General features: G+C 39.2%; 1 protein-coding gene across 5 annotated transcripts in view; it reads left to right on the top strand.

Moving 5' to 3' along the window:
* Positions 1–358: 358 nt before the first annotated feature.
* The window catches only part of fubp3 (far upstream element (FUSE) binding protein 3), a 91,164-nt gene continuing 66,650 nt past the window's right edge, over positions 359–24,872 (top strand). For 4 of the 5 annotated variants that reach the window (XM_052037231.1, XM_052037230.1, XM_052037229.1 and 1 more), the window contains exon 1: positions 359–507. In XM_052037231.1, coding sequence (XP_051893191.1) covers positions 397–507 — 111 coding nt within the window. In that variant the 5' untranslated portion in view covers positions 359–396. Of the gene's footprint in view, positions 508–10,046; positions 10,161–24,872 lie in introns of those variants that run through there. The other variant, XM_052037232.1, reaches the window with a different exon arrangement.

Genomic DNA, 24,872 nt, shown 5'->3' with positions numbered 1-24,872 from the left:
CTTCCGAGCCGTTCACTGCACTACCGAGCTTGTCATCTGCTAACTCCGAAACTGTCCTGTACAGTCAAGGCAATCTGGTAATATTATTTAAAAAAAGATCAATTGCTTTCTTTTGTTTTAACTTGTTAAATCTGTACTGTGTTGGGATTATTATTCCCAAAAGTTTTTATATAACTTTACTTCTTCACACCAAAACCCCCCGTACATCACGTGAGCCAGGACGCGTCCGACAAGTAGGAGGATCCCGGAAGTGAGTTGGGTGACGCAATCACAAAGTGGTCTATGTGTTGCAACGGCGGCGAGATCTCGCGAGATGCGGAGGAGCCCCCGAGCGCGGATTTGTGGTGATGCAGTTTCCGCTTCCCTTTCCCAGTATGCTCTCTCTAGGAGACGGGAATGGCGGAGTATGGTAGCATCCTCACCCCGGCGGCACTCGGCCTCAGCGCCGGGCACTCGCCCGGACCCAAGGTGGAAGCTTTCGCCGACGCGCTGCAGAGGGCGCGGCAGGTAAAAGAGAGAGCCCAGCTTCCTTCGCTCGCCTGTGGGAGAGGTGCGGAGTGGAGGCGATGGTTCGGGGCCAGCCTCTGGTGGAGGGCCGGGACCTCCTCCATTTGCAGCCCCCCCCCGTCCCCCGTCCCCCCCGGGAGGGGGCAAGGCACATGGCGCCTCGGCTGCCCCCTGGATCCCCTCAGCCATCCGGATCCCCCAGGTCCCGGTTGGATACCAGACAGCGGCTGTACTCCTGGATCAGCGCGGTCTCAGGTCCCTCAGCCTCCCGGGACCCCCGTCCCCCTCCCATCCACTGCGCCGCATTGTCAGACCTCTGCTTTAGGATTTTCAGCCCAATATAGAGCTTTGTGCCGTGGCTTGCCCTGCTAATCGTTACAGGTGTCCCATTCCTCCAAAATAAAGCACTTGCAAGTATATCTTTATCTGCACGGCCATCCAGAACATCGTAGTTCAGCAATTTTCGCTATACATAGATGAAAATCTTCCTTTTCCATTTCAGAGAATGGTGTTTCAGTGTTTGCTTATACGTCCTGTAGTGTTGAGATTTTGTCTGGTTTTCAATCTTGGAATCACTGATACTTTATAGAATTTATGCACTATTAAGAATTATGTATAAATTAGGGGAATATTTAAAAAATGAAACTGTGTGCAATATAAGGGGTGGGTCAAGTTTGCTGGATGGATAAGGCCTGATGGACCCCATGGGTTTCCTTGACTGTATTCTCTGATGTGGTTAAATAATGAGATCATTTAGTATGTTGAACAGCATTTGATCTTGGCATGTTTATCATTTTCAAAGCTGACTTTCTTTTGCATGATTGAATGGTGGAGCAGACTCAATGGGCTGAATGGCCTAATTCTGCTCCTATATTTTATGGTCTTATTGGGTCCATGTTTGCTGGATCTTCAGTTTTAAAACAATTTCATGAGCGAACTTGAAATAAAGGGAAAACTAAACCTGGATACATCTAGTCTATCTTTGCCAAATTGCAGTAGCTAAATATCATGTTTTATGCTATCTTACAATAATGACATTTCAAGGCTCCAAAAATTCTCAAATTTTAGGTTTCAATAAATTGCTATAAGCTCTAATGGCATTCCTGCCCTAACTTTTGAAAATTTCAAGAACCAGAAGAATGCCGCTATAAAAAACACAAGTAACGTGCAAGCAGTTGTCAAATTATACAAGCAATAGAAATCACAATGTGAGAAGAAACCTAATGACCCCAGTAACTTCCAAAACCCTGGTGAGGGAACAGATTAAAAACGTGCTTCAACAAATTATTATCTTCCACGTAGACTTTCTTGCATCTTGTCTCCTTACCCCATACTAAACAATAGATCACTTATTCGTTGTGGATGTCATCAAAGCAACATCCATTATCCTAGTGACCAATGCTGGTTAAATAAATCTGCACACAGTAAACTACATCACTTTTTGTGCATCTATCCAGTGACTGGAGAGCGATCAGAAGGTTCTGACTTTATTTTAGACAACCAGAAATGTTGTTTGAATCTAATATTGGTTACAGAAAGAACAGGAACGCTTTGAAAGAAAACATTTGTGCAGTGAATTTGAAATATCAGAAAATTAGAATTATTTTCAGACTTTTATGTGCTCTCAATTGAGTTGCGATTTTACCTTTGATATATGTGGAAATTCAACTTTTTAAAAACTTGTGCAGTCTACCTTTTTGTCTCCTTTTTTCTTGTAGAGAAGAAATAATACTTTGTGCTTCAAGAGTTGAGCTCAAGACCTTGGTGTGACACAGTGCCATTTACCTTTTCTATTGTGTTCACAAGGAAGCTCGCGTGCTATAAATAATCCATAAGATCAACAGCTAACTGTAGTATAGATGCCATTTTCATTTACTTTATTGCCACTTGATCTTTAGAACGTTGCCTGGCAGTTGTTATATAACTGGAGGATACAAGAGACTGCAGATGCTGGAATCTGGAGCAACAAACAAGATGCTGGAAGAATTCAGCAGGTCAGGCAGTTGCAGCCTGACCTGCTGAGTTTCTCCAGCATCTTGTTTTTTTTCCGTCATACAACTTTTCCCTGGTAATCTGTTCTATTGAAAGCCTCTGTTAAATATATTTGCAATTCTGGCATCTGGTTTTATCACTTGATGTCGCAGTTTATGGAGCAGACAAGTCATCAGCCATTGCAACTTAGGAAACTTTTATAAGATCTCGAGTCTTATTCTGATAGGAAATGTATTTTTGTAGTAATTAAAGCAATAATTGCCCAGACCTCAGAGGGAAGGTTGTAATCAAAAGTAATATCTAATATCCTCTGACTATCCCTCATGCTAATGAGAATCATTGGCTTTTATTCACATTCATAAAAGCCGTTAACTTTCAGTCTGTTACCATTTAGTATGTTTTGTGTATATGTTGCATCACTGCAGCCATTACAACTTGTCAAATTGGAGGATTATTTTGCTCCCGTTGGGAGACAGTATTTTTAAGTAACGTTTGAGCTTGAAGGAGCACCAATCTTCACTCATGTTAGTGCATGTTTATTTCATGTTCAGATTCTAATGAATATAGGAAAACTTGTGCAAATGACATCAGTGCCAAAATGCAGTTTGTATTAACATTAAATTGCACATGCTATATGTAATGGGTATACAGTTACTTGTGTTTGCCTGAGTCTTGTAAAATGTGCTCTTCAGGTAGAATCTAATAATTTCTATAGGAAGACTTTTTTTCATAAAGTGTGAAGTGGTGGCAAATTCTTTCTTGTATGCCACTCCAAACATATAGTTTAAGACATTGCTGTTTGTAGTGACATTTTGACACTTCCCAGCTGACTTAATGATTATATACCTGTACCAGCAGGGTCGGGTTTAACATAATGTCAAGAAGCGCAAAGGAGGAAAAGTTCTATTTTGCTATATATTTAACCATTATTTTATTAAAGGGGATTTGTATGTTAAACAATTACTGTACATACGAAGTTGGTGTTCAAAGGAAAGTTACATTTAATCCAATTACAACTTGACCTTGTATGTAACTACTGTTACAATATTTATTTTTTTAAAACTTGTTTTTGTGAAGTATATTTTCCATGTATACTCCAGTCTTATACAAGTAATTATTGTACAACTTTAATTTGTATATTGGCATTGGAATAATGGTCAGGCATCACCAAGTATTCTATTGTCACATGGCTTCTTCACAATGGAGTTAGGAAACATTTCAGGTTTGGGTATTGGGTATCTATCCTATATTTACCCTTTCCTTTCCTCCCTAGGGGCACAATATATATATATATTAAGTGCTGAGTATTACTGTGGAACTAATCAAGTTGACAGTTTGCACGTTGGCCTAAATAGTTTAGGGAGGTTATTTGCATTGTTGAGCATATCAAGGTATGTCAAACTCCCCTTCTGATATCCATGTGTAGTGATCATCAGGCAGTAACTATGTGGAACATCTAATTGCTGTATCTTCTCCTGTGGGACTAGGGTGTAGTTGTGATATCTTGGCTGATACTAGTTAACTTGTATTTGACCAAACCTTAGGAGGCTTAATCATAAAATGATTGTCATTTAAGTACCCCCATGACTGCATGTTGCCCAATTTGTTTAGTCTTTCTGTGCCCCATATTATCCCCAAATGAGGGTTCAGTGTGACACAAGGTATTTGTTTGCAAAGTCTATACCAGCTGAGTTGTGTTGCAGTTGTGGAGGATTCTAAGATTGTATCTTAGCGAGATTAGAGATGGGTGTGAGACACGAGGAAGCACTCTGCTACTGATGAGGCTATACAGATCTTCAGTTGTGAAAAGTCTTCTCAGAATTTTATCACAAAATGAGTGATCAATGCAAGGCTAAAATTCAGGGTACAGATTTGACTAATTGGGCATATATCAATAGTGGTTGGAATAGTGGATATGTTATTAGGAGCATCCTAACTTCAGCTCAATCTCTGATAGATCTGTTTCCCAGTCCCCAGTGGACAGGGTGGTCATGGATCTATTTAAAATTGGGAAACCCAGAAATGTGCCTGCAATGTGAGTGTAGTTAGAAAAGCAGTATCTCGTAGTCTCGTCCTCGTAGTTAGCTTCTTTGGACACTTACAAATGGTTGTATACTTAAAGGGTGAATGTATGCTCTTGAGCAAATAATCTATCTGAACTTTGTGATATGGTTAGGAGATGGTGGAATGTGATGAGTTTCTGCATAGATCAAGCATCCTGCTGGTTGATACTTGCACTGAGGGTACCTGTTGAATGTTGTTTTAGTTAAATGATCCAGCAAAATGGCACTGTTAAAATACAGTTCAATACCCTATTAATGCCTGAGCTGTAATTTTCAAAACTTTAAGAGCATACTTGGGGAGTAGAACTTCCTTGATTATGTCCCATCAATGCACTAACTCTGCACCAGCAGGTATGCCTGTTGTTTATGCAGCCATAATAATACTGAATAACTTTGTCAATGTAAAGACAGCGACTGTGGTTAACCCTGTATACTTTAAAGTATTTGTAAATGGATTTTTCTACTTGGTGAGAAGGGCTCAAAACCAGATCTCTGGAAATGCAGAGTATGAAAAGGGCAGAGTACTGAGAGATCACTCATGCAGATGACAAAACTAAACCTTTCGCTTAAAGCAGATTTGGAGTCCAGTTAACTTAAACTAAAGAATTGTAACCAACCTTGGAGCTGTAGTACTCGTGTCCAGCAGTATAGGCAGAATTAGGTCCAATATTTTCTTTGTACTTTCAAAATGAGAATCTATTGAGATCTTCCTGGAATATTACAAGCTTGGATATATGAATGACATCAAGCCTATAATCTTTGTGGACTTCAGATGACTTCAAATGGTTTTAGTAGGTTTTCATAATGTATGTGATTTCATCCAAATTCAATTATTGGGTTGCAGCCATGTTATTTTGCCATAACTGTCATGCCTAAAAGGCTTTTGTCATAATTTTATTGTATCTGGTTAAATGTCAGTAACCAGGTGAAAGAAATAATCTAAAACTTTTCTACATGAGCTTTTGTATTATGACATGCATCTAAAACCTGACCTAGGCTTCGATTCGTGTCAGTTAATGTAGGCTTTAGTATCCTGGGTAAGGGGGGCAAATGGTGGGTACAGCCAAACTTCCAACTCTTGTTAAACACTGGTCCCTGCAGGAAGAATGCATTGTGGCAGTTTTCACAGAATAGGAAAGATATGTATTTGGGGCCAGAGATGACCAACTCTTCCTGTCAAGTGTTCCCTTGCATATTTACTACTTGGGCAAGGCCAATTGGTGCCAGTGGAATTGTTCCTTACCAAAACATGTCTTTGGTAATGAGGTGAAGGCAACATTTCTTTCTGTAAATGGTGGTGTGTATCATATCAAATCAAAGCTATTAGTAGCTATAAGGCTGTAACCTGATTTGTAGTGGTGATAGAAACTCAGAACTCATTTATAATTACTTGATTCAATCAATTTACTGTCTGTTATCTCCATTACTTAAAGAAAATAGGTTATTCTAGGTGATTTTGCTTGTTGCAATGTGGCATGCTGGTGCTGTGGAACCAAATGTTTTCCTTTTTTGCTCCCAGCAGTATCAGCCCACTTCCTGGTCATATACTGAATGGGCCAGAGTGCTCTAACACTCCCAGCTTCAAGCCAAGAAGCCCAGCCTTCCCTGCATTCACGTGACCTTGAAATTAAGGTGGTAAGGAATCCCTGTGGATGTGGTCGATAAGAGTCTTGGGTGTCTGCACATTAGAAGCTAGCTTGAGTGTAAGTTGGTTTGGATCAGCAGAACAAAGTGGTTTATAGTATAGATTTATACCAATGCATGAATGTCTAAGAATCTGTTAAAACTTTACAGGGTTATTTTTTTTTCCCGTCCTCTGTATCAGTCATTTTGAGATTTCTTTTTAATGAGACTGAACAAAATTGGTTAGTGTTGTATGTCATTTTATGTTGTTACTGCTGAAGCTTAAATAGAAATACTTGTCAGCTTGCCTGTGGCCAGGTAGAACTGGGTTATTGAAGATGAAATAGCTTAATCTTTCGCATGGTTCCTCAGTTGGTACCTTGACATTAATGCTTTATTCAGCAATTGTATTTGGTTAAAGTGGAGTTTGTCACATTAAATGACACTAAAGGTGGTCATGGTGTCCTTTTTTTAAAATTGAAGCCTGTCCAAGACCAATCAAGTTAAATATCTTCTCTGGTAATTTATTAGGAGGGTTTCTTCAGCTGCTGGCTTACACTGACTGAAGGAAAGTATCAATCCTGGTTCTTCCATTGAACCACTGAACAATTCAATCCTGGACATCAAATCATCCAAGACCAGGAATGATGGCGAGCCTGGTTAGCACAAAGCAAAATGACAGGAAGAGACGAGGGTGGACTTCTGGTAGGTGTGTTTTGAGCATAAAAGTGGGAATATTTCTGAAACATTTTATCCTGTTCTGGATGGTGTGCTTTTAATTATTAGTGTTGTGAACCTTGCCCCGTCCAAATTTCCTGTTTCTCCACATTGGAACTTGGTAATTAAACAAATGAAATCACTGGATTAAAGAGGAAATTGCTCCGTCTATTTGTTGGTGTCACACATTCTGTATATCCTCTCGTGTTTACTTTGGCAATTTGACTACACTAGTTTATTTTTCATTAACAACCATCTAACTTGTAAGTAATTTATGTGACTGATCATGCTATGTTTGTGGGAAATTGTTACTGAAGGAAGAATTCGACTAATTATTGCATTCGTAATCTTAAAATTGATCCAGAAAACCTTTGTTTTTTGGTTTCGAGATAAAAATTAGCAAGTGACGAGCAAGTGAAACAGCCAGCCCCAGGCAGAACTTTTCGGTATTCTGTAAATGGGTTGAAGAGGCAACTTTATTTCTGAATCAGATACTGAGAAGATTGCTGATTGGGGTTGATGGTGTCAAACACTTGATCCAAATAGATGTGCATGTTCCTGAAGATTTTCTCCAGTTTATCTGTTGCCCAATTGAGAGTCTTTTATTTTCTGTGGTGCTGATGTGTGTCCACTTGTTCCTTGTGCAGGCAAGGATATTTGCTGTGCTTTTCTGACACTAAACCAAGTGAGAATGTTCTGAAAAGCAAACGAAATGTCCAGACTGACCTGGAGGATTGTAATTTGAGGGATCCTGATGGATGCCTAACTGAAATTCTTCTACTTCAGGTTGTTTCACATCGGCAGAAGATGAATTTATCAATGGAGTATTTAAGATTATCATGAAGCTTGTAGAAGCTGCCACACAAAACTGAAAGTTGGATGAATCATATGAAATTTTTGAAGTGTGAGCCACTTGCAACCCTGTGGATGTTTATTGCAGTATAGAAAATACTGTGCATTATTTACATAGATGTTTGTGGATGGCTTTAAATTTCCTATTAGTCTTCATATCCCTCTTAGCTGTTTCTTATCCCTGTTAGCAATGGGACTCTCTCAGAATATTGAAGCTAGATTAATTGAAAATTAAAAACAAAAGAAATAAATAAGGAGATTGAATGACAAGGCAACAGTTAAACTGGGGAGCAGATCAGCCACAATCTATTTGAATGACAGGACCAACTTGCCAGGGTTAATGTCCCACCCTATGCTACTTTAACAACTCCCTCTCCTCTAAGCCACTTAAGTGTTTTCAATCACTCCACTTAGTCTTGCTGTGTGTTTTCTGTAGCTGCTATTTATAGGTGCTATACAAATGCAAGTTATTGACTTGAATTATGCTCTTATCTCTTTTGTCTTCCTCCCCATATCTATGGGAAAGTATCATCCAAAGTGTTATGTTTCTTATATGTACTGGTCTAAGCATCATGCAGTTTTGGAACCCCGCGCCCCCCCCCGATCAAGGCTATGATATTTGAAAACGTAAGGAAAAATGTTACTGTGTTCAAAATGTCTGAAAATACTTCTGATAAGTGGTGATAAGGACTTGTAACAGATTTTAGTTCATGAATTTTTTGATTTTTTTAGTTACATGGTTGGGGTTAGGGTTACAATCCAGGGTCAAGTTATATACAGAATTGAATATGTGCATTCTTGATGAGTGTTTCAATGTCAAAGATCCTGTTTTTCAAATGAGGTATGAAGCTTGGGTTCATTGCTAATTCATATCGTTCTGATACACATTAAAGATTCCATGACACAATTTGAAGAGCAAGAATGGGAGCTCTAGCACCAGAAATGTATTTGCTGAAAACAATTTTTTAGTACCTGATGAAGTAAAACCAATGGGTTACACTGTGTATTGCAAATGGTTGGGTGAAGAGGGCATGTCTTTTTTAGTCCATGCTTAGTTTAGAAGGAAAGATTGTGGTATTTTCATACTGAGGGGGGCTTAATGTATCCATGTGTTCCTTGTTTAAAGTCTTACCAATTCCTTCAAATTTAGTGCTCTTTTCATCCCAGTTTTCTGGCTTCTATTTATAATCTTGTTTCAGATAAAATTGTATAATATGTAAAATGATAGGAGAGAAGGGAAAATACCCTACTTAGGGTCACTGCAGGAAGAAAGGGAGAAATGGAAAACGCTGGTTCAAAGGTGAATGAAATATTTCTCTGTACTGTACTACATTGCGAGTTGCATGTTGATTTCTCTTGTAGTGAACTGTTGAGTTTCATTCATGGAGTATCCAGGGGAGGTCAAGTACTTGCCTGTTCATGGAGAAGGCATAGATCAAAAGGAGAGCCTCTTGGGAGATGGGTTTTGATACTGCATTGGAAGTCTGTAAGCAAGTTCTGGTCTTGACCTCTTGGAACTTGAGTGGGAAAACAGTGATAGAAAACGTTTTGTATCCAAAACATAAAGCATTTTTGTTCTGGTACCTCTAAAAATTGAACTATTTGACAAACAAGGTACATAATCTTACTTCTCCAAATTCTCATTGTCTGTCAATAATGCGACGCCCAGTTGTCAAGATTGGATTTCATATAGTTGACTCCTATTGCACTTATTTGATTTTATCTTGCAATAGGCCAGTGATTTTTTTTGTTGTCTGCTGCCCAAAGCAACATTTTTTTTTTATCCCTTCAGCCCAGTGCCAGATGAGTAATGACACTGGTTAACAATTGTATGATCAAATTGCTGATCCAGTAGTATGTTCACTTTTGAAGAATGTGTTGAACTTATGTTGTCATGTATGCAGTTAGAAGCTTGCTGTCTGTCTCTGCCAACTCCAGCCATTTTCTGGATGAATTATTTCACCTGTTTTTTTACCGTTATCCAAAATTAAGGTTAAGAAAATCACTTCCTGCTCTCTTTCGCTTTTGCCCCAGCACACTGTTGTGTTTCTGCCCTGGTGAAATCTGTGTGGACTGAAAGCAAAAGTTGTTTAATTTCAGGCTGCGCAAGTATTTTGTTTACATAGCTTTGTGCATTGCCCAATTTGGAATATAGCAAAACTTCAGCTTGTATTTATATCTGTCACGTGCCATGTAAGCAAATACATTAGTTCCATAGTTACACTCATCGGGTTGTCGTGTTCCTGTTTATTGCTGCTGACTTCCAGTAATGAGTAGAGTAGCTAACGACTTCAGTACAGGGTAGTGAAGACCCAGTGAGAAATGTTTTTCTAATACAACTTTGTTGCTAAGTTGATCTTCATTTATTGGAAGACAATCGCTTAATATTTTGATGGTTGTTCAGAGGTAGATACCAAGAGTATAAATTATGAAATGTTTAATGTTGACCTGTTATGTTGTACACTGAACTTGTACCTTGCATGCAATTTAATTACATTTAAGACGGTAACATTTTCTTTATTTTCAATGCATGATTGGTTATAGACAGCACAGCATTCTGTGTAACATTGAAAGCTTATGGTTGTTGACTGGTGTATGTGTTAATATGTTGGAGATAATTATAGACTCTAATGCTGATATTCTGTCACTGTGACTTGGGGATTATTGCTCATCAGATTGGAGCCTTAAAACGTGGCAGGCACTAAAGCTGTTTCAAGTGTACAGATCCTCTCCAGGTTATGAACACCTGACTTGTATACAGCTTATACATATGAGTGAGAGCTTGGGAGACCAGCGGGATGGATTTGTCGGCTGCTGTGGGGCTGCGGGCATCCTCTGCCATCTGGGAACCCGGTTCACAGCCACATTCCTGACGTGACCTGTCCGGGTTGCGAACAGTTCACGGGAACAGGACCCTGCTGTAACCTGGGGACAACCTATAGAGCAGCACCTGATAATTATCAATAGTTTGTTTGGTTGCTGTGTGTATTATGACCAGGGCATGTGATATGTTACGTAAAATGATTTATCTCATTAATTCAGTCATTTTCATGAAAACCAGTTTTAGCGATTACCTTGGGGATGCTAAGTTCTGACACATAATTTTCCCTAATTATAATGTATAATAGTGTATTTCATTATAAATATGAGCATAAGCCTGAACAGTGGAAAACGTTTAAAGTAAGTGTGTAGATCTATACACTAAATATTATAGATGGGTCTGGAATGACTAGTGAAGTGAGTGAATCCCAAATTATCACTCAGATCTTTCAGTAGCGTGAGATATAAAATTGACTAAAATAACAGTCTTTTACTCCCCCGCCCAATTCTGAGTGCTGCTTCTCTATTTTGAATGGTAATGGAACAGGGACTCCCATGATTTGCTGGGGAATATATTTTTTAAGAAGGGTTTGAGAAAGTCTTTGGGAAAGTCTTTGAACCATTTCTTCAATCCACCTGATGATCTCTTGCAGTCATGGAGCTCAGAGTAGATTGTCTGCTTTGGCAGCCTGGTGTCGGGCACACGAACAATATCACCTGTCTGTTGGGGCTGATTGAGTGTAGTTAGGAATTCGATGTTGGAGAAGTTGGGCTGGAAGAGGTTGTTGGCATTGATTCACTACTTATCCTGCTAGTGTATTTGTCGAATTTACCAAGACAATGGAGGTGGTATCTCTCAAGAGCTTTGTGGTGCCTGCCTAGTTAATCCATAGAAACAGGAGAGCAAGGATCATTGTTGCATTCTAAACCATCTGCTTTCTGCCACGTTTAAGGTCTTGATCATCAAACACTTTTCCTCAGACAGGCAACAGGCTATATTGGTACACTGAAAGTGATAATAAGTGGCTCTGTATTTTCCAGGATCTTGTTGTGGACCTTTCAATGTCAGAGGCAGACATTGCACAGCAAAGGCAGGTTGAAGGAGAACCTGTTTGCACATGTTAAATGCAAGGACTGTTCTGTCCTGTGCTTCAGTCAATGATCTGACAGTGATTTGCAGCTTGTTCTCTGTGCACATACAGAAATGTCAGCAGTTCGATGACTGAAGTAGGGGTAGTCTTGGTTCTGGGTCGGAGACTATGTAAATTAAATAGTTTCTCAATTGTCCTTTGCTCACTGGGATGGAGATAATCCAGTCTGTTGGAAATGAATTTCAGTATAACAGCAGAAGCCATCGTGCATTCTTGCTTGATATCAGTCTGCAGTGAGATTGTGAACCTTTGGTTAAATTTGTGGCTTACATGCTATTTAGCAAATGCAACGTGGAAGTGGAATTTTTGTGGGCAGCCAACCTTGACCTACTGACCCTCTCAGCTGATGGAGTGAAGGCTTTTGTGAGGACAGAATGGTTATGTATAGTAGTTGGGGTATTATTCTTGGAGCTGACACTTGGTGAATTTCATGTCCACGCGTTTCTAGATGGGTGGAATCTACATTGGAATGTGAGGAACAGCCCTTGGGCATCTGGAAGGAATACCCTGGCAATGAATTTTCCTGTGACTTGTAGGGAGATCCCTCTGTGGTACCTGCATTGCAAGACGATTATGATCAGTGTCTCTGGCATATTCTCCTCAGACATGAAGGATGACATTGTGTTTTTGTGACCGAAGGTTCATTCTGACAAGTTTTAGAACTTCAGGCTCCTGAGTTTATGCCATTTTTCAGTTGGCATGTGGCCTTTTTAATGACCTACAATTCTAGGGACAGCAGTGAAGCAGGGATGGATTAAAGAATACTCGTTTCAATGATGGTAATTGCTAAGGTGTTCTTCAAAATGCTGTTTCTAGCAGAGCTAACTTGCCCCTCCATTCTTGCTAAGGTTTGCCTCTGTTCTTGACCCTCTGCAGGATAGCCCCTTGGGTGCTTAGGCCAAAAATAGTCTTGAAGAAATAGCACACTTCTGGTTTTCAGTGAGTTACTGGACCTTTTGCCACCCATTTGTTTTTTTTTAAACCTCATGTTTCTGATGGATGTCAGCTTTGAAATGCCTGAAGAGCTGTTTATTTCCCTTGAGACATGATGGCTTTGAATCCAGTGCATTTCTGGTTAAATCTGTCTTGGATTTTGTCATTTGTGTCACAACAGTCCTGGTATTTTCTTGTGGACAAACCAAGAGTCTCTTCACAGGTGAAAACTCGGGTGGAATTCAGGGCAGTCCAGACACTGAATTTTTGTTCCTGCTGGTTATCAAGCAGATTCTGAGAAGAACTATCTTTGTGGGGCACTTGAGACTTTTGAGGTTGATTTTTCTTGCCGTTGTAGTTTTGGGGCCAGGCTGATGAAGTAACAGAGAATTAGGCAGTGATTAGTCCAACAGTCATCAATATCTGTCCTAGTGTGGATGATGTAGCCATCATTGCCATTTCTCACTTGGATGATATAAACTGCCAATCCAGGCATTGGCACTTGTAGGGAACAGGTGGCTTTCCAGTGGGGTTGTCTTCACACTGGCATTGAAGTCACTTGGAAGGATCAATATGTCTCCCTCTGGGATGTGTGCCTGTGTGTTTTTTTTTTTTGCCCCAGGATTGAAGTAGAAATCTTACTTTGCCTCATCTGTAGTTTCCAGGGTTGAGGCATATGTGTTGACTGTAATTTACTAGTTCTGCATTGAAGGAACCAGAGGGTCATGAACTGTTCACTTATCACACAGGGTGAGTCACTGAGATGCCAGACTGGCTCTTTCTTGATGAAAAACACATCACATGAAGATGGCATTCCTCTACCAGAAGAAGGGTCTTGCTCTTTGAGCTGGCCAACTCCTCTTGTTTCACTTAGGCTGCGGTAATAGAACAATATTCAGGTCAGTCATTGGTGGCCATGAGGGTCCTGATGTTCCAGGTCCCAAAATTCATAATGAGGAGTGGAAGTTGTCTGGGTGTGACAACCTTTAATCTGACATGACCACTGCATGCCAGCTATCACGTGGGCTTGAAAAGGGCAGATTTTGTTTCAGTAACATCACATGGGCTTGAAAGAGCAAAATCTTGGTTCAGTGACAAGGAAGTCCAAGTGACTGGAGACACAGGTCTGCTGCATGAATGTTAATACCTACACATGGACATTGTTTTATTGGGGAAAGTATTGATTTGCAGTTCATGGCCTGCAGGTTTCTGTGTTATGCACTCTAATATCCCACAAACTTGGATGATCTTGCTATAAATATTGTTACTCTTAACTCTTTCAAAATAGTACAAAGGTTAATTTCCAGCTGCTTAGGGCAATTCATATTCTTGATATTCTCTGCCAGTACAGTGGCTAATAGATTGTGTGGAGCTGAGAGCACTGTATTCCACCACAAAACCTTGATTGATATTTCTTTGATTCTCTAATTCACTCCTTTAAAAAAAAATCAAATTCAAGTAAGTTGTGGTTTCCTTTAGAATGTAAATGAGATGTCTGAAGGAGGACCACTTGCAGAAAAGGCTGAAGCCTTGACGTGACTGTGGTTCCTTATGATCTTCCTTGGTTCCTGTTATCCTGGTTCTATCTGAATTGTCACTGCTCTGAGAACAGTTTACTATACCATTTTTGTTTTCAAAAGTCTTATTGGATGTGAAAGAAACATCACTGTTTTGGGTGACATTTCAATGTATAAAATCTGATAAAACTGAAGAGTATTTATCCTACTGCATATGATTGGAAAAATACAAGTTCAATTTTATGATTCTCACAGGTACTGAGAAAACTTTAGCATTCTATATTTGGCATTATGCTGTCAGGGTATTACTAACCATTTTAAATCTGACTAATGAGATTAGTTGCATCACTTCCAGGGTCACCTTACAGTGTGCATTCCTTTGAGTCACACAGTTGGAATGAATATTTGGCTCAGTGACTGATAGAAACTTGAGCAAAAGCGCCTAATTGCCTTTAGCCAAATTTAAATGGCTTATAATTGTTGGGAGCATGATTTTGGCATGTCCAAATTGAAATAATTTTCATATTTCAGTGTACGTCTTAGTTTAGTATGTGCTAAATATTGTTCTTTCCAAATCAAACCCTTGGGAACAGGCCAACATTTTCCTGAAACGGTTGTACAATTTTCTGTGAAATGTCTAAAAATCGTTGAACTTCTGTAGAACTAATTATACACAGGTTTTCAACTTGGACTGGTACCTGTAGTATGCAGGGTGGGTGTTGACACATCCAAGTAATAGCAGGCTTCTATGTTAGATTTGGCCATTGGAGCTGATGTGTGTTTATAGCATCAACAACTTCCCAACATTAAGAATTTCGAGAAATATTTAAATGATTCACAAATGGTGCCCCTAAATTTAACTCGGTCCTCTCGACATCAGTATGATTGTAAGATACTGCAGATGCTGTAAATCTAAAGGGAAAAACAGAAAATGCTGGAAATACTGAGTTAATCTTTCAGGTGGATCTTTCCTCAACTCCTCTCTCCACAGATGCTGCTTGACCCCTGAGTATTTCAACATTTACTGGCTTTTCTTTCTGTAATAATTAATTATGATTGGAAGGGAATCTCCAAGTTCAGGGGTTTGAATTTTGCACAAATTTTGTATGTTATTGTTTTCTTGGGTGTCCCAATAAGATCCAAGCTAGCTGTTATTGATTTGACCAGAGAACTGCAAAATGAAGGAAGATTGTTGTTGACCCTTGTCCTTTCTTTCATAGTTGTTTAGGCCTTAATCTATTTTTCTGATGTATTTGATTTTCCCTATGCCTTAGAAATATTAACTATGGCTTAATGATAATACTGGCCACTGTCAGGAGGTTGTGGATTCAAGTAACACTCCAGGAAAGTACTTGAATGCATTACTGAGGGAGAACCTATTGCAGCACCCATCATTCCTGTGTTCATTAATTTACATTTGCTTTCATTGAAGCAATGCCTTGATTTTATAATCAACTTTCTTGATGTTATAATCAGATTCCTTCTTGGTTTCATCCTTCATTGCCTAACTTCCTTCAGCCCTGCCGGATATCAATGGATCTTCAGTTTTGGTCTCTTGTGCGTCATTGATTTCAATAACCACCATGGTATCTCAGCCTTCAGCTGCTGAGGTTCCATGCTTTGGAATTTCAACAAATCTTTCTACATCTATTTTCCCCCCATTTTTTAAGTGCTCCTAGAAACCTATTGCTTTGAACAAGTTTTTGGTTACCTGCTAACTTCTTATCTTGCCTCTCCTGTAGTGTTAAGTTTTATAATGTTAATGCTGAAAAATTGCAAGTTCTGCAGGATGTGGCTAATGCACTTAAAAACTGTCTATGTTGAAATGCTTAACCAAGGCATCTTTGTAGGATGCTTACATAGAACAAAGGGTTTTAATATACTAATATTTGCAGAGAGTCAGCATTGACTCATTGGTAATGTACTTATTCTAAAGGTTGTTGATTTAAGTTCCACTCAGAGTTGAGCACGACATCTAGACTGACATTGGTGGTGCAGTAACAGAACTGCTTTGCTGTTTGAACTGCTAACCTTTGTATGAGAGATTAAACAGGTTTTGATACCCACCAGGTGAATAGTTTAAAAATCTCATGGCATCATTATGAAGAGGAGGTGGGTTCATTATCCTGAGTATGCTTGGCAATGTTTCTAAATTAACATTATTAAAATAGTTCACTTAGTCATTATATCAATGCTTGTGGGTCCAAGCTGGGTGCAGATTTGATGCTGTTTCCTACATTGCAACAGTATCTACATTTAAGACAGTAATTACTTTTAAAGAGCTTTGAGGTACCTTGGATCCCGAAAAGCACTAGGTATGAATGTAAGTTTGTGCCTTATAGGTGAGATAGTCTTGTATCATCTTTAGAATCTTTCTAAATATGTAGCATTTACATTGCAATCAATTATGTAACAATCCATGGGAGTGTGAGTTGGTATTGGCAGTGTAGGCAACCTTTGTGTTATGGTGTGTAGGCATCTGGGATTGTGGTATGTGGCAGTCTGGGCACTGGTTCAAGGAGTGTTAGATCTAAGATGGCTCTTTTGATCACTATTTCTTCCAGAATATCCACTAGGACAACGATTGCAACAAGGCAGCAGATATTCTAGCAGTAATATAGAAGACTAGAGATGGTTTACTAACCTGCTATGAGGGAAATAAGGGGCCATGATTTATGATCTGCCAGAGGAATAAAATGTTTTTAATATTAGAATAGTGTATAATTATTGTTAGTCCACTGTTTTTATGTTTACATTTTGCTATTCAGTAAATCCAACTGTTACTCTACTGCCTTAGGCAAAGGCTATTTATTCTTCCAACTATGTTGAGATCATATTACATGTATGGCATCTGGTAAACTAAAGTATAGCAGACAGGGTTTTCTTCCTGTGCTATATTTAAGTAGCTGTGGGGTGGAATGTGTGGTTTTAAAAACCTTGAATATAAAAGCTGACTGAAAAGGGGGGGAAAATCTTGTATTTGTAGTGCAACGTTGGAGCACCTCAAAGTGCTTTAGAGCCAATAAATGTCTTTGAAATTGTAATGCAGGAAATATGATAGACTATTTCTGTATAGCAAGCTCCCAAACACGTTAATGACTAAATGATTTATTTTTCCTGTGATATTGATTGAGCGATCAGCATCTTGTACATCCAGAATAATTCCTTGTACTTCAGATCATTGCCATGGCAACTTTTGCATCCACTGAGGGAGCAGAGAACAATTGAAAGATGGCTGCAGTCCCTCAGTACTGCACTGGAAAGTCAGGTTAAGCTATCCACTCAAGTCTCTGAAGCAGGAATTGATCCTACAATCTTCTGACCCATGTGATAATGCAGTCAGTCAAGCCAGTGCTCTCACTTGGATGAGAGGAAAATGCTTTTTTGTTTGCAAAATTCTACTGCTTTTATTGGGAGAAATTGCTGAAGTTTATTCCATGGGTTCAGTTTTCTTTATGGAGACTGCTTTCTTAGTATTTTGTTTGCTGCACTGCATAAGCAACTGTTTGCTGTTAGTCCTGACACATACCCAGTCTTTCCTCCAACCCATTGACTGAGAATATCATCAATCGATACTTTATGGAGGGTAGCAGGAAGGAAAGAATTGCTAACTCAGATAAAAAAAAATTACTGTGTATGACGTCAATTTTAACTGATGAACAAAATATACTCTTTGCTTAGAGCTCAGGATGCATTCCTAGGAACAAGAGCACTAATGGAATCAGCACCAAAAAGTCATTTTTGCATTATGTAGAAAGAAATATGCTATTATGCCAGGAGCCAACACCCCCTTCCTGCCCATCCACTGCATGTTGCTATGTTGGTAAACTGACATGGATACCTGCCCTCCAGTAGTGCTCCCGCAGTGATGAGTGGTCCTATGGCTCGTTGTGGAGAAGTCACCTGTGAAGATTGCTGTTGGGTGTCCAGGGATGAGCAGTAGAGCTGCTCAGCATTGAGTAATGTGGCTCAAAGCTGCACTCCAATTGTGCAATGAATGTTTCGTGTGTTGATGGACTTCCAGGATCCTACAGTCTCTCATCACCTCATATTTGGTGTGATGGAAGCTATGGTCTTTTTTTTGTTTGCACAGCTCTCCTCAGTCTAAAAATTCTCTGGTAACAAAGCTCATTCTCTTTATGTAACTGAAAAATTTGAGTTTGTATTTTGGGTAATAATACCTAAGGCAGTTACAGAAGAATAGGCAGTTGAATTTCAAAATAATTTCAATTTAGAGGACTGGAGTTGACGACATAATATTGCTCTGTTTCTATTGAGAAATTTTCGTCCAGTTTTTTTTGTTTTTGTTTTGAATTTTTTTTCTTTAGCTTGGTTTGGTTTGATATATTGTTTATAATTTTTCTTATTGTTTTGGGAATTTTTTTCTTTCTTTTATATTTTATAATAAATCTTTTTCTTTTATTATATTCATTCACTAACAGATTGTTGGATCTACAGATTTTTTTATACTTTATTGTTCTTTATGATTATCCATGTCATGATTGTTCTCCTGATCTCTTTGTATTACATGTATAAACATTGATATATTAATCTGTACTAATTTGAAAACTAATAAAAAGATTGTAAAAGAAAAGAAAGAAAGATGAATTTCAAAATAATTTAAGGTGTTAATGTTTAGTAAACTTGGATGTAGAAATAATGACGTGCATGGATTTTAGATAACTTCGAACAGCAAGGCATCTCGGAGGCAAAATCCTACATAAGTGGACACTAAAGCATGATTTTGCAAGCAGTGATCAATAACTTATTCAGAAAAGCATTGGTTTTAAAGAGTGTTGTAAACAGAGTGGAGTTGTCTGGAGAAGCAATAACAAAACTCTGGACTTCAACATTTGGAGGCATTGCTGCCATTAGTAGAGCAAAGGAAGAGGGCTGAGTTTTGGGGCAGTACTTATCGAAGTAATGAAGCAGCCCTTCTTGCCCTCTGGACCACTGCTCACTGCCCAGTCCTCATTGACGAATGTTGACTGGTGGCTGAGGGAACACAGCAGCTGGTCCTCAACAGGATCCACAAGACAGCACCATTATTATCAATTATAAAGTATCAAAAAAAAGTATCTGGTTCCCAGGAATAAGTATCCTATCTGACTTCTGTAAATTACCATTATAATTAAAAAGTCAGCATTACTTCTCTGCAATTTTGTCTATCCTGTAACTTGGCCTCAATTATTTTGAAATTATCCTGCTATTTAGATATAGCCTTATACATTCTGGTCCATAATAGGAGGTGCTGGGATTTTTTTTTGTCATTGCAGAGATTGGTTCATCGTCATTCATCAAGGACAGCCAGCATACAAAACTTTCAATCTTATAAATCTGTTATTGTATTAGAAAATACTTTCATATGTAAGGTGCTTTTTGTTTGGAGCTTTGAGATATTTTCCTGCGTTATGGTCACATACCAGCCCTAATTTCATATTTCTTGAATATTTAAACTAATCTTCTCTAAAGAATAGATGCTTGGTACATTGAGTATAGTGTATTTATTCTTTCAAGGCTGTTGATCAAAAAGGTTTACTCAGTTGCCAATTAGAACATTAGTACATAAAGAACTATCTCTAGTTCTGTCATGTAAAAGTATGTCATTTACTGTAGAAATTCAAACTCTCCATGTAAACTAGATAGCGTATGTTGGAAGGTCTTGATCATTAAGGGCGTCCAAGTTGTACCTGTGTCGGTGCTTGCATGCATGCAGTCTTATTAAATAGTGTTTGAGTAAATATTTGGCAATAGCAAATCTAATTTTAAATGCTGTACAATTAATGTCTTGCTTTACTCTCAGGAAACTGTTGGCCAAATCTCAGTGGGAACCAATGGCACGTAGACATTTACAGTAAAACTCTGATAACTTGGGACTCTGGTTGTGCCGGACTAATGGATTTTCCAGACAATTGAATGTTATTACTCTTAATGCCCCAACCCACTTTTAGTTCACTTCTTTTGGATGTTACATAGTATTATCTTGCAGTGAACTGGTCAGTTTAAAGAGACCATGGGAATAAGGGCCCTGGTGAACAGAAAAGGAGCCAGATGCTAAACCACGAAGATTTCTGAATATTTGGATAGCGGGTTATTGGAGTTTTACTGCAATTGGAAATATGGCCCAAACATCCAGGTATGTTCTGTCAAAGCCAAAGTTTTGGACTTAAGTGACAAAGGGCACAGAATTTGTCATATAACTCTGTCACTGAACTCTACTTGAGACCTGTGGTAGAGCCCAGACTTGCTGAGATTCTCTAGCATTAAGCTGGGGAATTGCCTCTTGGAATCCACACCATGTTGGAGAGTGAAGGTCCAAGACCGCAATCATTTCAGTGAGGATTGTAGGGTTTTGGATTAGACAAAGTAGAAAGCAAGTTATTTTTTAAATTATTTTGGAATAGTTTAATGAGTTTAATTGTGTTTTTGATTAACTTTAAAAATGAAGAAAAACTCAAAGCTAACTTTGGTTATTTACTTCAGTTGTAGCATTTTAAAAAAAATGTAAATCAGCTCTTACAGCCAGCAAACTGAGTGGGATGACCACGCAGATTGATTCTGTGTGTGGGGGCAGGAGGGCAGCATGATCTGGTTAAACTTGTTACTCGTCACTATATTCTGCTGTGCCAATAAACCTGAAGATGATGATATTGCAGTGTTTGGGTTGCTACCCTTGACTGTAGTGAAAACAGCCAGACTCTGATAGATTTAAAAAAAATACATGTATAGAGGTTGAGTGGTGTGAATTAGATTCACCTGGTGATTTCCACTGTTCGGTTGACCTGACATTTGCTGTCTTCAAGTGTTGAGAACAGACACATTGACATTCTTGGTGGCTGCCAATGACATTAAAATCATAAGTAACACTAGCCAGCATCTTAAGGATAATTGATTGGGGGGGGTGGGTGGGGTGGCGGTGTAAGAAGAAAAGTAAAATCATTTCAGGTTTTCTTATACTATTCCAAAACTGATCATTGCTGTGAAGTAATCAAGTTCTATGTTGACATTGTTTTTGTATTCATGTTGCCTCAGAGCAAATACTCTTTCAATTTGTTCCATTTAAATTTGTGTTTACAGATGCCCAAACTTGCTTTAACAGCTCCCAAATAGAAATAATTATCAAAACTGTGGCAAGCTTTTGCTTGGATTGCATCAGCTGATGACCAAAGTGTTATCCGAGTTCATTAGTTGGCAGAGATCTGTTATAACTGTTCCAACTAATGCTCCCTCTGTTAAGAGTGTGAATGCACATAGTGCTTATATAAAATCTTGATTTTCGTTGAACAAAATATTCCTGCAAGGAAACACAAAGAAATTCACTTGGGAAACCTTTCAGTTTCTTGGCTGTTTGTGAAACCGATCATTCCCAGGTTTACTCCTGATCACTAGAGCTTCAGTAATGTGTAAAGGTGTGTGTATGAAACCTTTTATATTGCCCATAAGATATCCTTGAGTGCTTTTTAAACAATGAATTGTGGTCACTGTTGCTTATTGTTATTTGTCATATAGTCATAGACCAACTGGTCCATGCCAACCAAGATTCCTGTCTAAGCTTGTCCCATTTACCCTTGTTTGGCCCATATCCCTCTAAACCTTTCCTAGCCATGTACTTGTCCAAATACATTTTAAATGTTGTTAATGTACCTGCCACAACCACTTTCTCTGGCAGCTCATTTGTGTTGCCATTTTGTGTGTAATAAAATCCCACAAACTTGAAACACGTGTATGACAAGTTATGGCTGATGTTGGTTGAAGTCAGAATGTCAGGGATGTGCCTAATAGCTGTTTTGAATATTACTAGGCTAAATATATGAAATGACAACTCATTCAATGCTACAAACCCTTAAGACTGTTACTGAAATGTCACTCTGCATTATGCATTCACTTTGACAGAAGAGCTTGAAACCACAACCTCCTGACTCTACCAAGGTTGCTGCGGCTAAAATGAGGTGAAATTTCACAATGTGTCCATTTGGACAATAGCGAAGCACACAGCCCATTTATGAATTTTATTTTTCTAAGTAGATGGTGTATGAAGGAACGTATTTAGTTGCATTGTAATGTAATTACAGGTTTGTAACTAGGAGCTATTTAGGGATGAATTAAGAGTAGCCTGCATGTATTTATTGCGCAGCGTATCAAATCTCAGTTAATCCAAGGCAGTTAACAAAACTAATTACATTTGAAAAGTAATTACTGTTATGTAACCAAATATGACAACTCTGTTGCACAAATTATGATCCCAACCACAGCAATAATGAATGACCAGATTATTTATTGTCATTGTGATCTTTGCAAGTTGTGGTAGTTGTGGCTTTTCTTTAAACTACTGTTGCTCCTGCCTTGACGGTACTACACCAATAGTCTTTTTTTGTGACTGAGCAGGTATCTTTTCCTTTAACTGCTTTGAACTGATACGTTAACCAAAAGTTTTCAGTTATTGTGATCTGTGATTGAACCATGTTTTAAGTATAGTGCATTATGTTTTGGTTCAGCAGCTGATAAGTAATTAAGGTAAATTGCATTAGACAATAAAGGTGGATATAAAAGCCTTGCATTTATATAGCATCGTTCACCACTTCAGGGAACCCTATTAAATACCTCTGTAATCTCTGTTATAATGTAGGAAGAGTAACAGCCAATTTGCATAAATTAAGTTTCCACAAACAGCACTGTGTTAATAGCAGGATGATCTACTTTGGTAATGTTGCTTGAGAGATCAATATTTGCCAAGATACTGGGAATAAAGTTCCCTGGTCTTCAAAAGTGTTTTGGGAACTAAGTTCCCTTGAGGAAGCAGTTGAAGAACCTTGATCTCCTCAGAAGAATGGCAATCTCTCTACTGCATTTGTTTATCAGCTGAGATATTTGTGCTTGAGCCTGTGAAATGGGGCTTGAACCCACAGTCTTCTGACACAGAAGCAGGTGTTTCAACTGTTGAATTATGGGTAGCCTGACTTCTGTTCTGGTTTCATAGCTGGGTAATGTGCATCTTGTCTCAATGTTAAGAAATAGGAGCAGGCGTGTGGCCCCTCTAGCATGCCCTGCCATTCATTATGATTGTGGCTGATCTATCCCAGTCCTCATCTCCTCTGTGCCAGTTCCCCAAAGCCCTGATCCTTCAAAAAAAAAAATTGCATCTATCTCCACCTTAACTACCTGCAATGATCTAGCTTCCCCGGGCCTCCAGGATAGAGAATTTGAGATTCACCACCACCTGCAAAAAGAGGTTCCTACACACCTCAGTTTTAAATGACCATCCCTTTATCTTATAACTCTGTCCCTACATTCAAGGTTCTCTCACTTGACAGGGTGGATATCAAATATCTTGATATTTACCTTGTCACGCCTCTTAAGGATCTTGTATGTTTCAGTAAGGTCTCCCTCATTCTTCTGAACTCCAAAGAATGTAGATCTAATTTCTTTAGCTGCTCATCGTAGGACAATTCTCTCATCTCAGGAATTAGCTTAGTGGATCTATTGGTATTGGTTTATTATTGTCACTTGTACCAAGGTACAGTGAAAAACTTGTCTTGCATACCAATCGTACAGGTCAATTCATTACGTTGAGTTAGTACAGTGTGCATTGAGATAGTACAGGTGAAAACATTAACAGTACAGAGTAAAGTGTCACAGCTACGGAGAGAGTGCAGTGCAATAAGGTGCAAGGTCACAACAAGGTAGATTGTGAGATCAGAGTCCATCTCAACGTAATAGGGAACTGTTCAATAGTCTTATCACAGTGGGATAGAAGCTGCCCTTAAGCCTGGTAGTATGTGCCCTCAGGCTCCTATATCTTCCACCTGATGGAAGAGGAAAGAAGAGAGTGATCCGGGTGGGTGGGGTCTTTGATTATGCTGGCTGCTTCACCAAGGCAGCGAGAGGTAAAGAGGAGGGGAGGCTGGTTACTGTGATGTGCTGGGCTGTGTCCACAACTCTCTGCAGTTTCTTGAGGTCCTGGGCGGAGCAGTTGCCGTACCAAGCTGTGATGCATCCAGATAGGATGCTTTCTGTGGTGCATCGATAAAAGTTGGTGAGTGTCAAAAGAGACATACCAAATTTCTTTAGCCTCCTGAGGAAGTAGAGGTGCTGGTGAGCTTTCTTGGCTGTGGCATCTACGTGATTTGACCAGGGCAGGCTGTTGGTGGTGATCACTCCCAGGAACTTGAAGCTCTCAACCCTCTCGACCTCAGTACCATTGATGTAGACAGGTGCATGTACACCGCCCCCTTTCCTGAGGTCAATGACCAGCTCTTTTGTTTCATTGACATTGAGGGAAAGATTGTTGTCATGACACCATTCCACTGAGCTCTCTATCTCCTTCCTGTACTCTTACTTATCGTTGTTTCAGATATGGCCTACAACAGTGATATCATCTGCAAACTTGTAGATGCAGTTCGAGCAGAATCTGGCCACAGTCATGAGTATATAGGGAGTAGAGTAGAGGGCTAAGGACGTAGCCCTTTGGGGCACCAGTGTTGAGAATAATCATGCTGGAGGTATTGCTACCTATCCTCTCTGATTGTAGTCTGTTGGTCAGAAAGTCAAGGATCCAGTTACAGAGGGAGGTGTTGAGACCTAGGTCTCGGAGTTTGGTGACGAGTTTGCTTGGACTGCCTTCAATGCCAGTATATCCTTTCTTAAATAAGGGGACCAAAACTGTGCACAGTACCCCAGATCTGGCCTCGTCAGTACCT

This window comes from Pristis pectinata, chromosome 23, assembly GCF_009764475.1.
Source record: "Pristis pectinata isolate sPriPec2 chromosome 23, sPriPec2.1.pri, whole genome shotgun sequence".
Classification (NCBI taxonomy): Eukaryota; Metazoa; Chordata; class Chondrichthyes; order Rhinopristiformes; family Pristidae; genus Pristis; species Pristis pectinata.
This window is presented reverse-complemented; position numbering and strand designations above follow the sequence as displayed.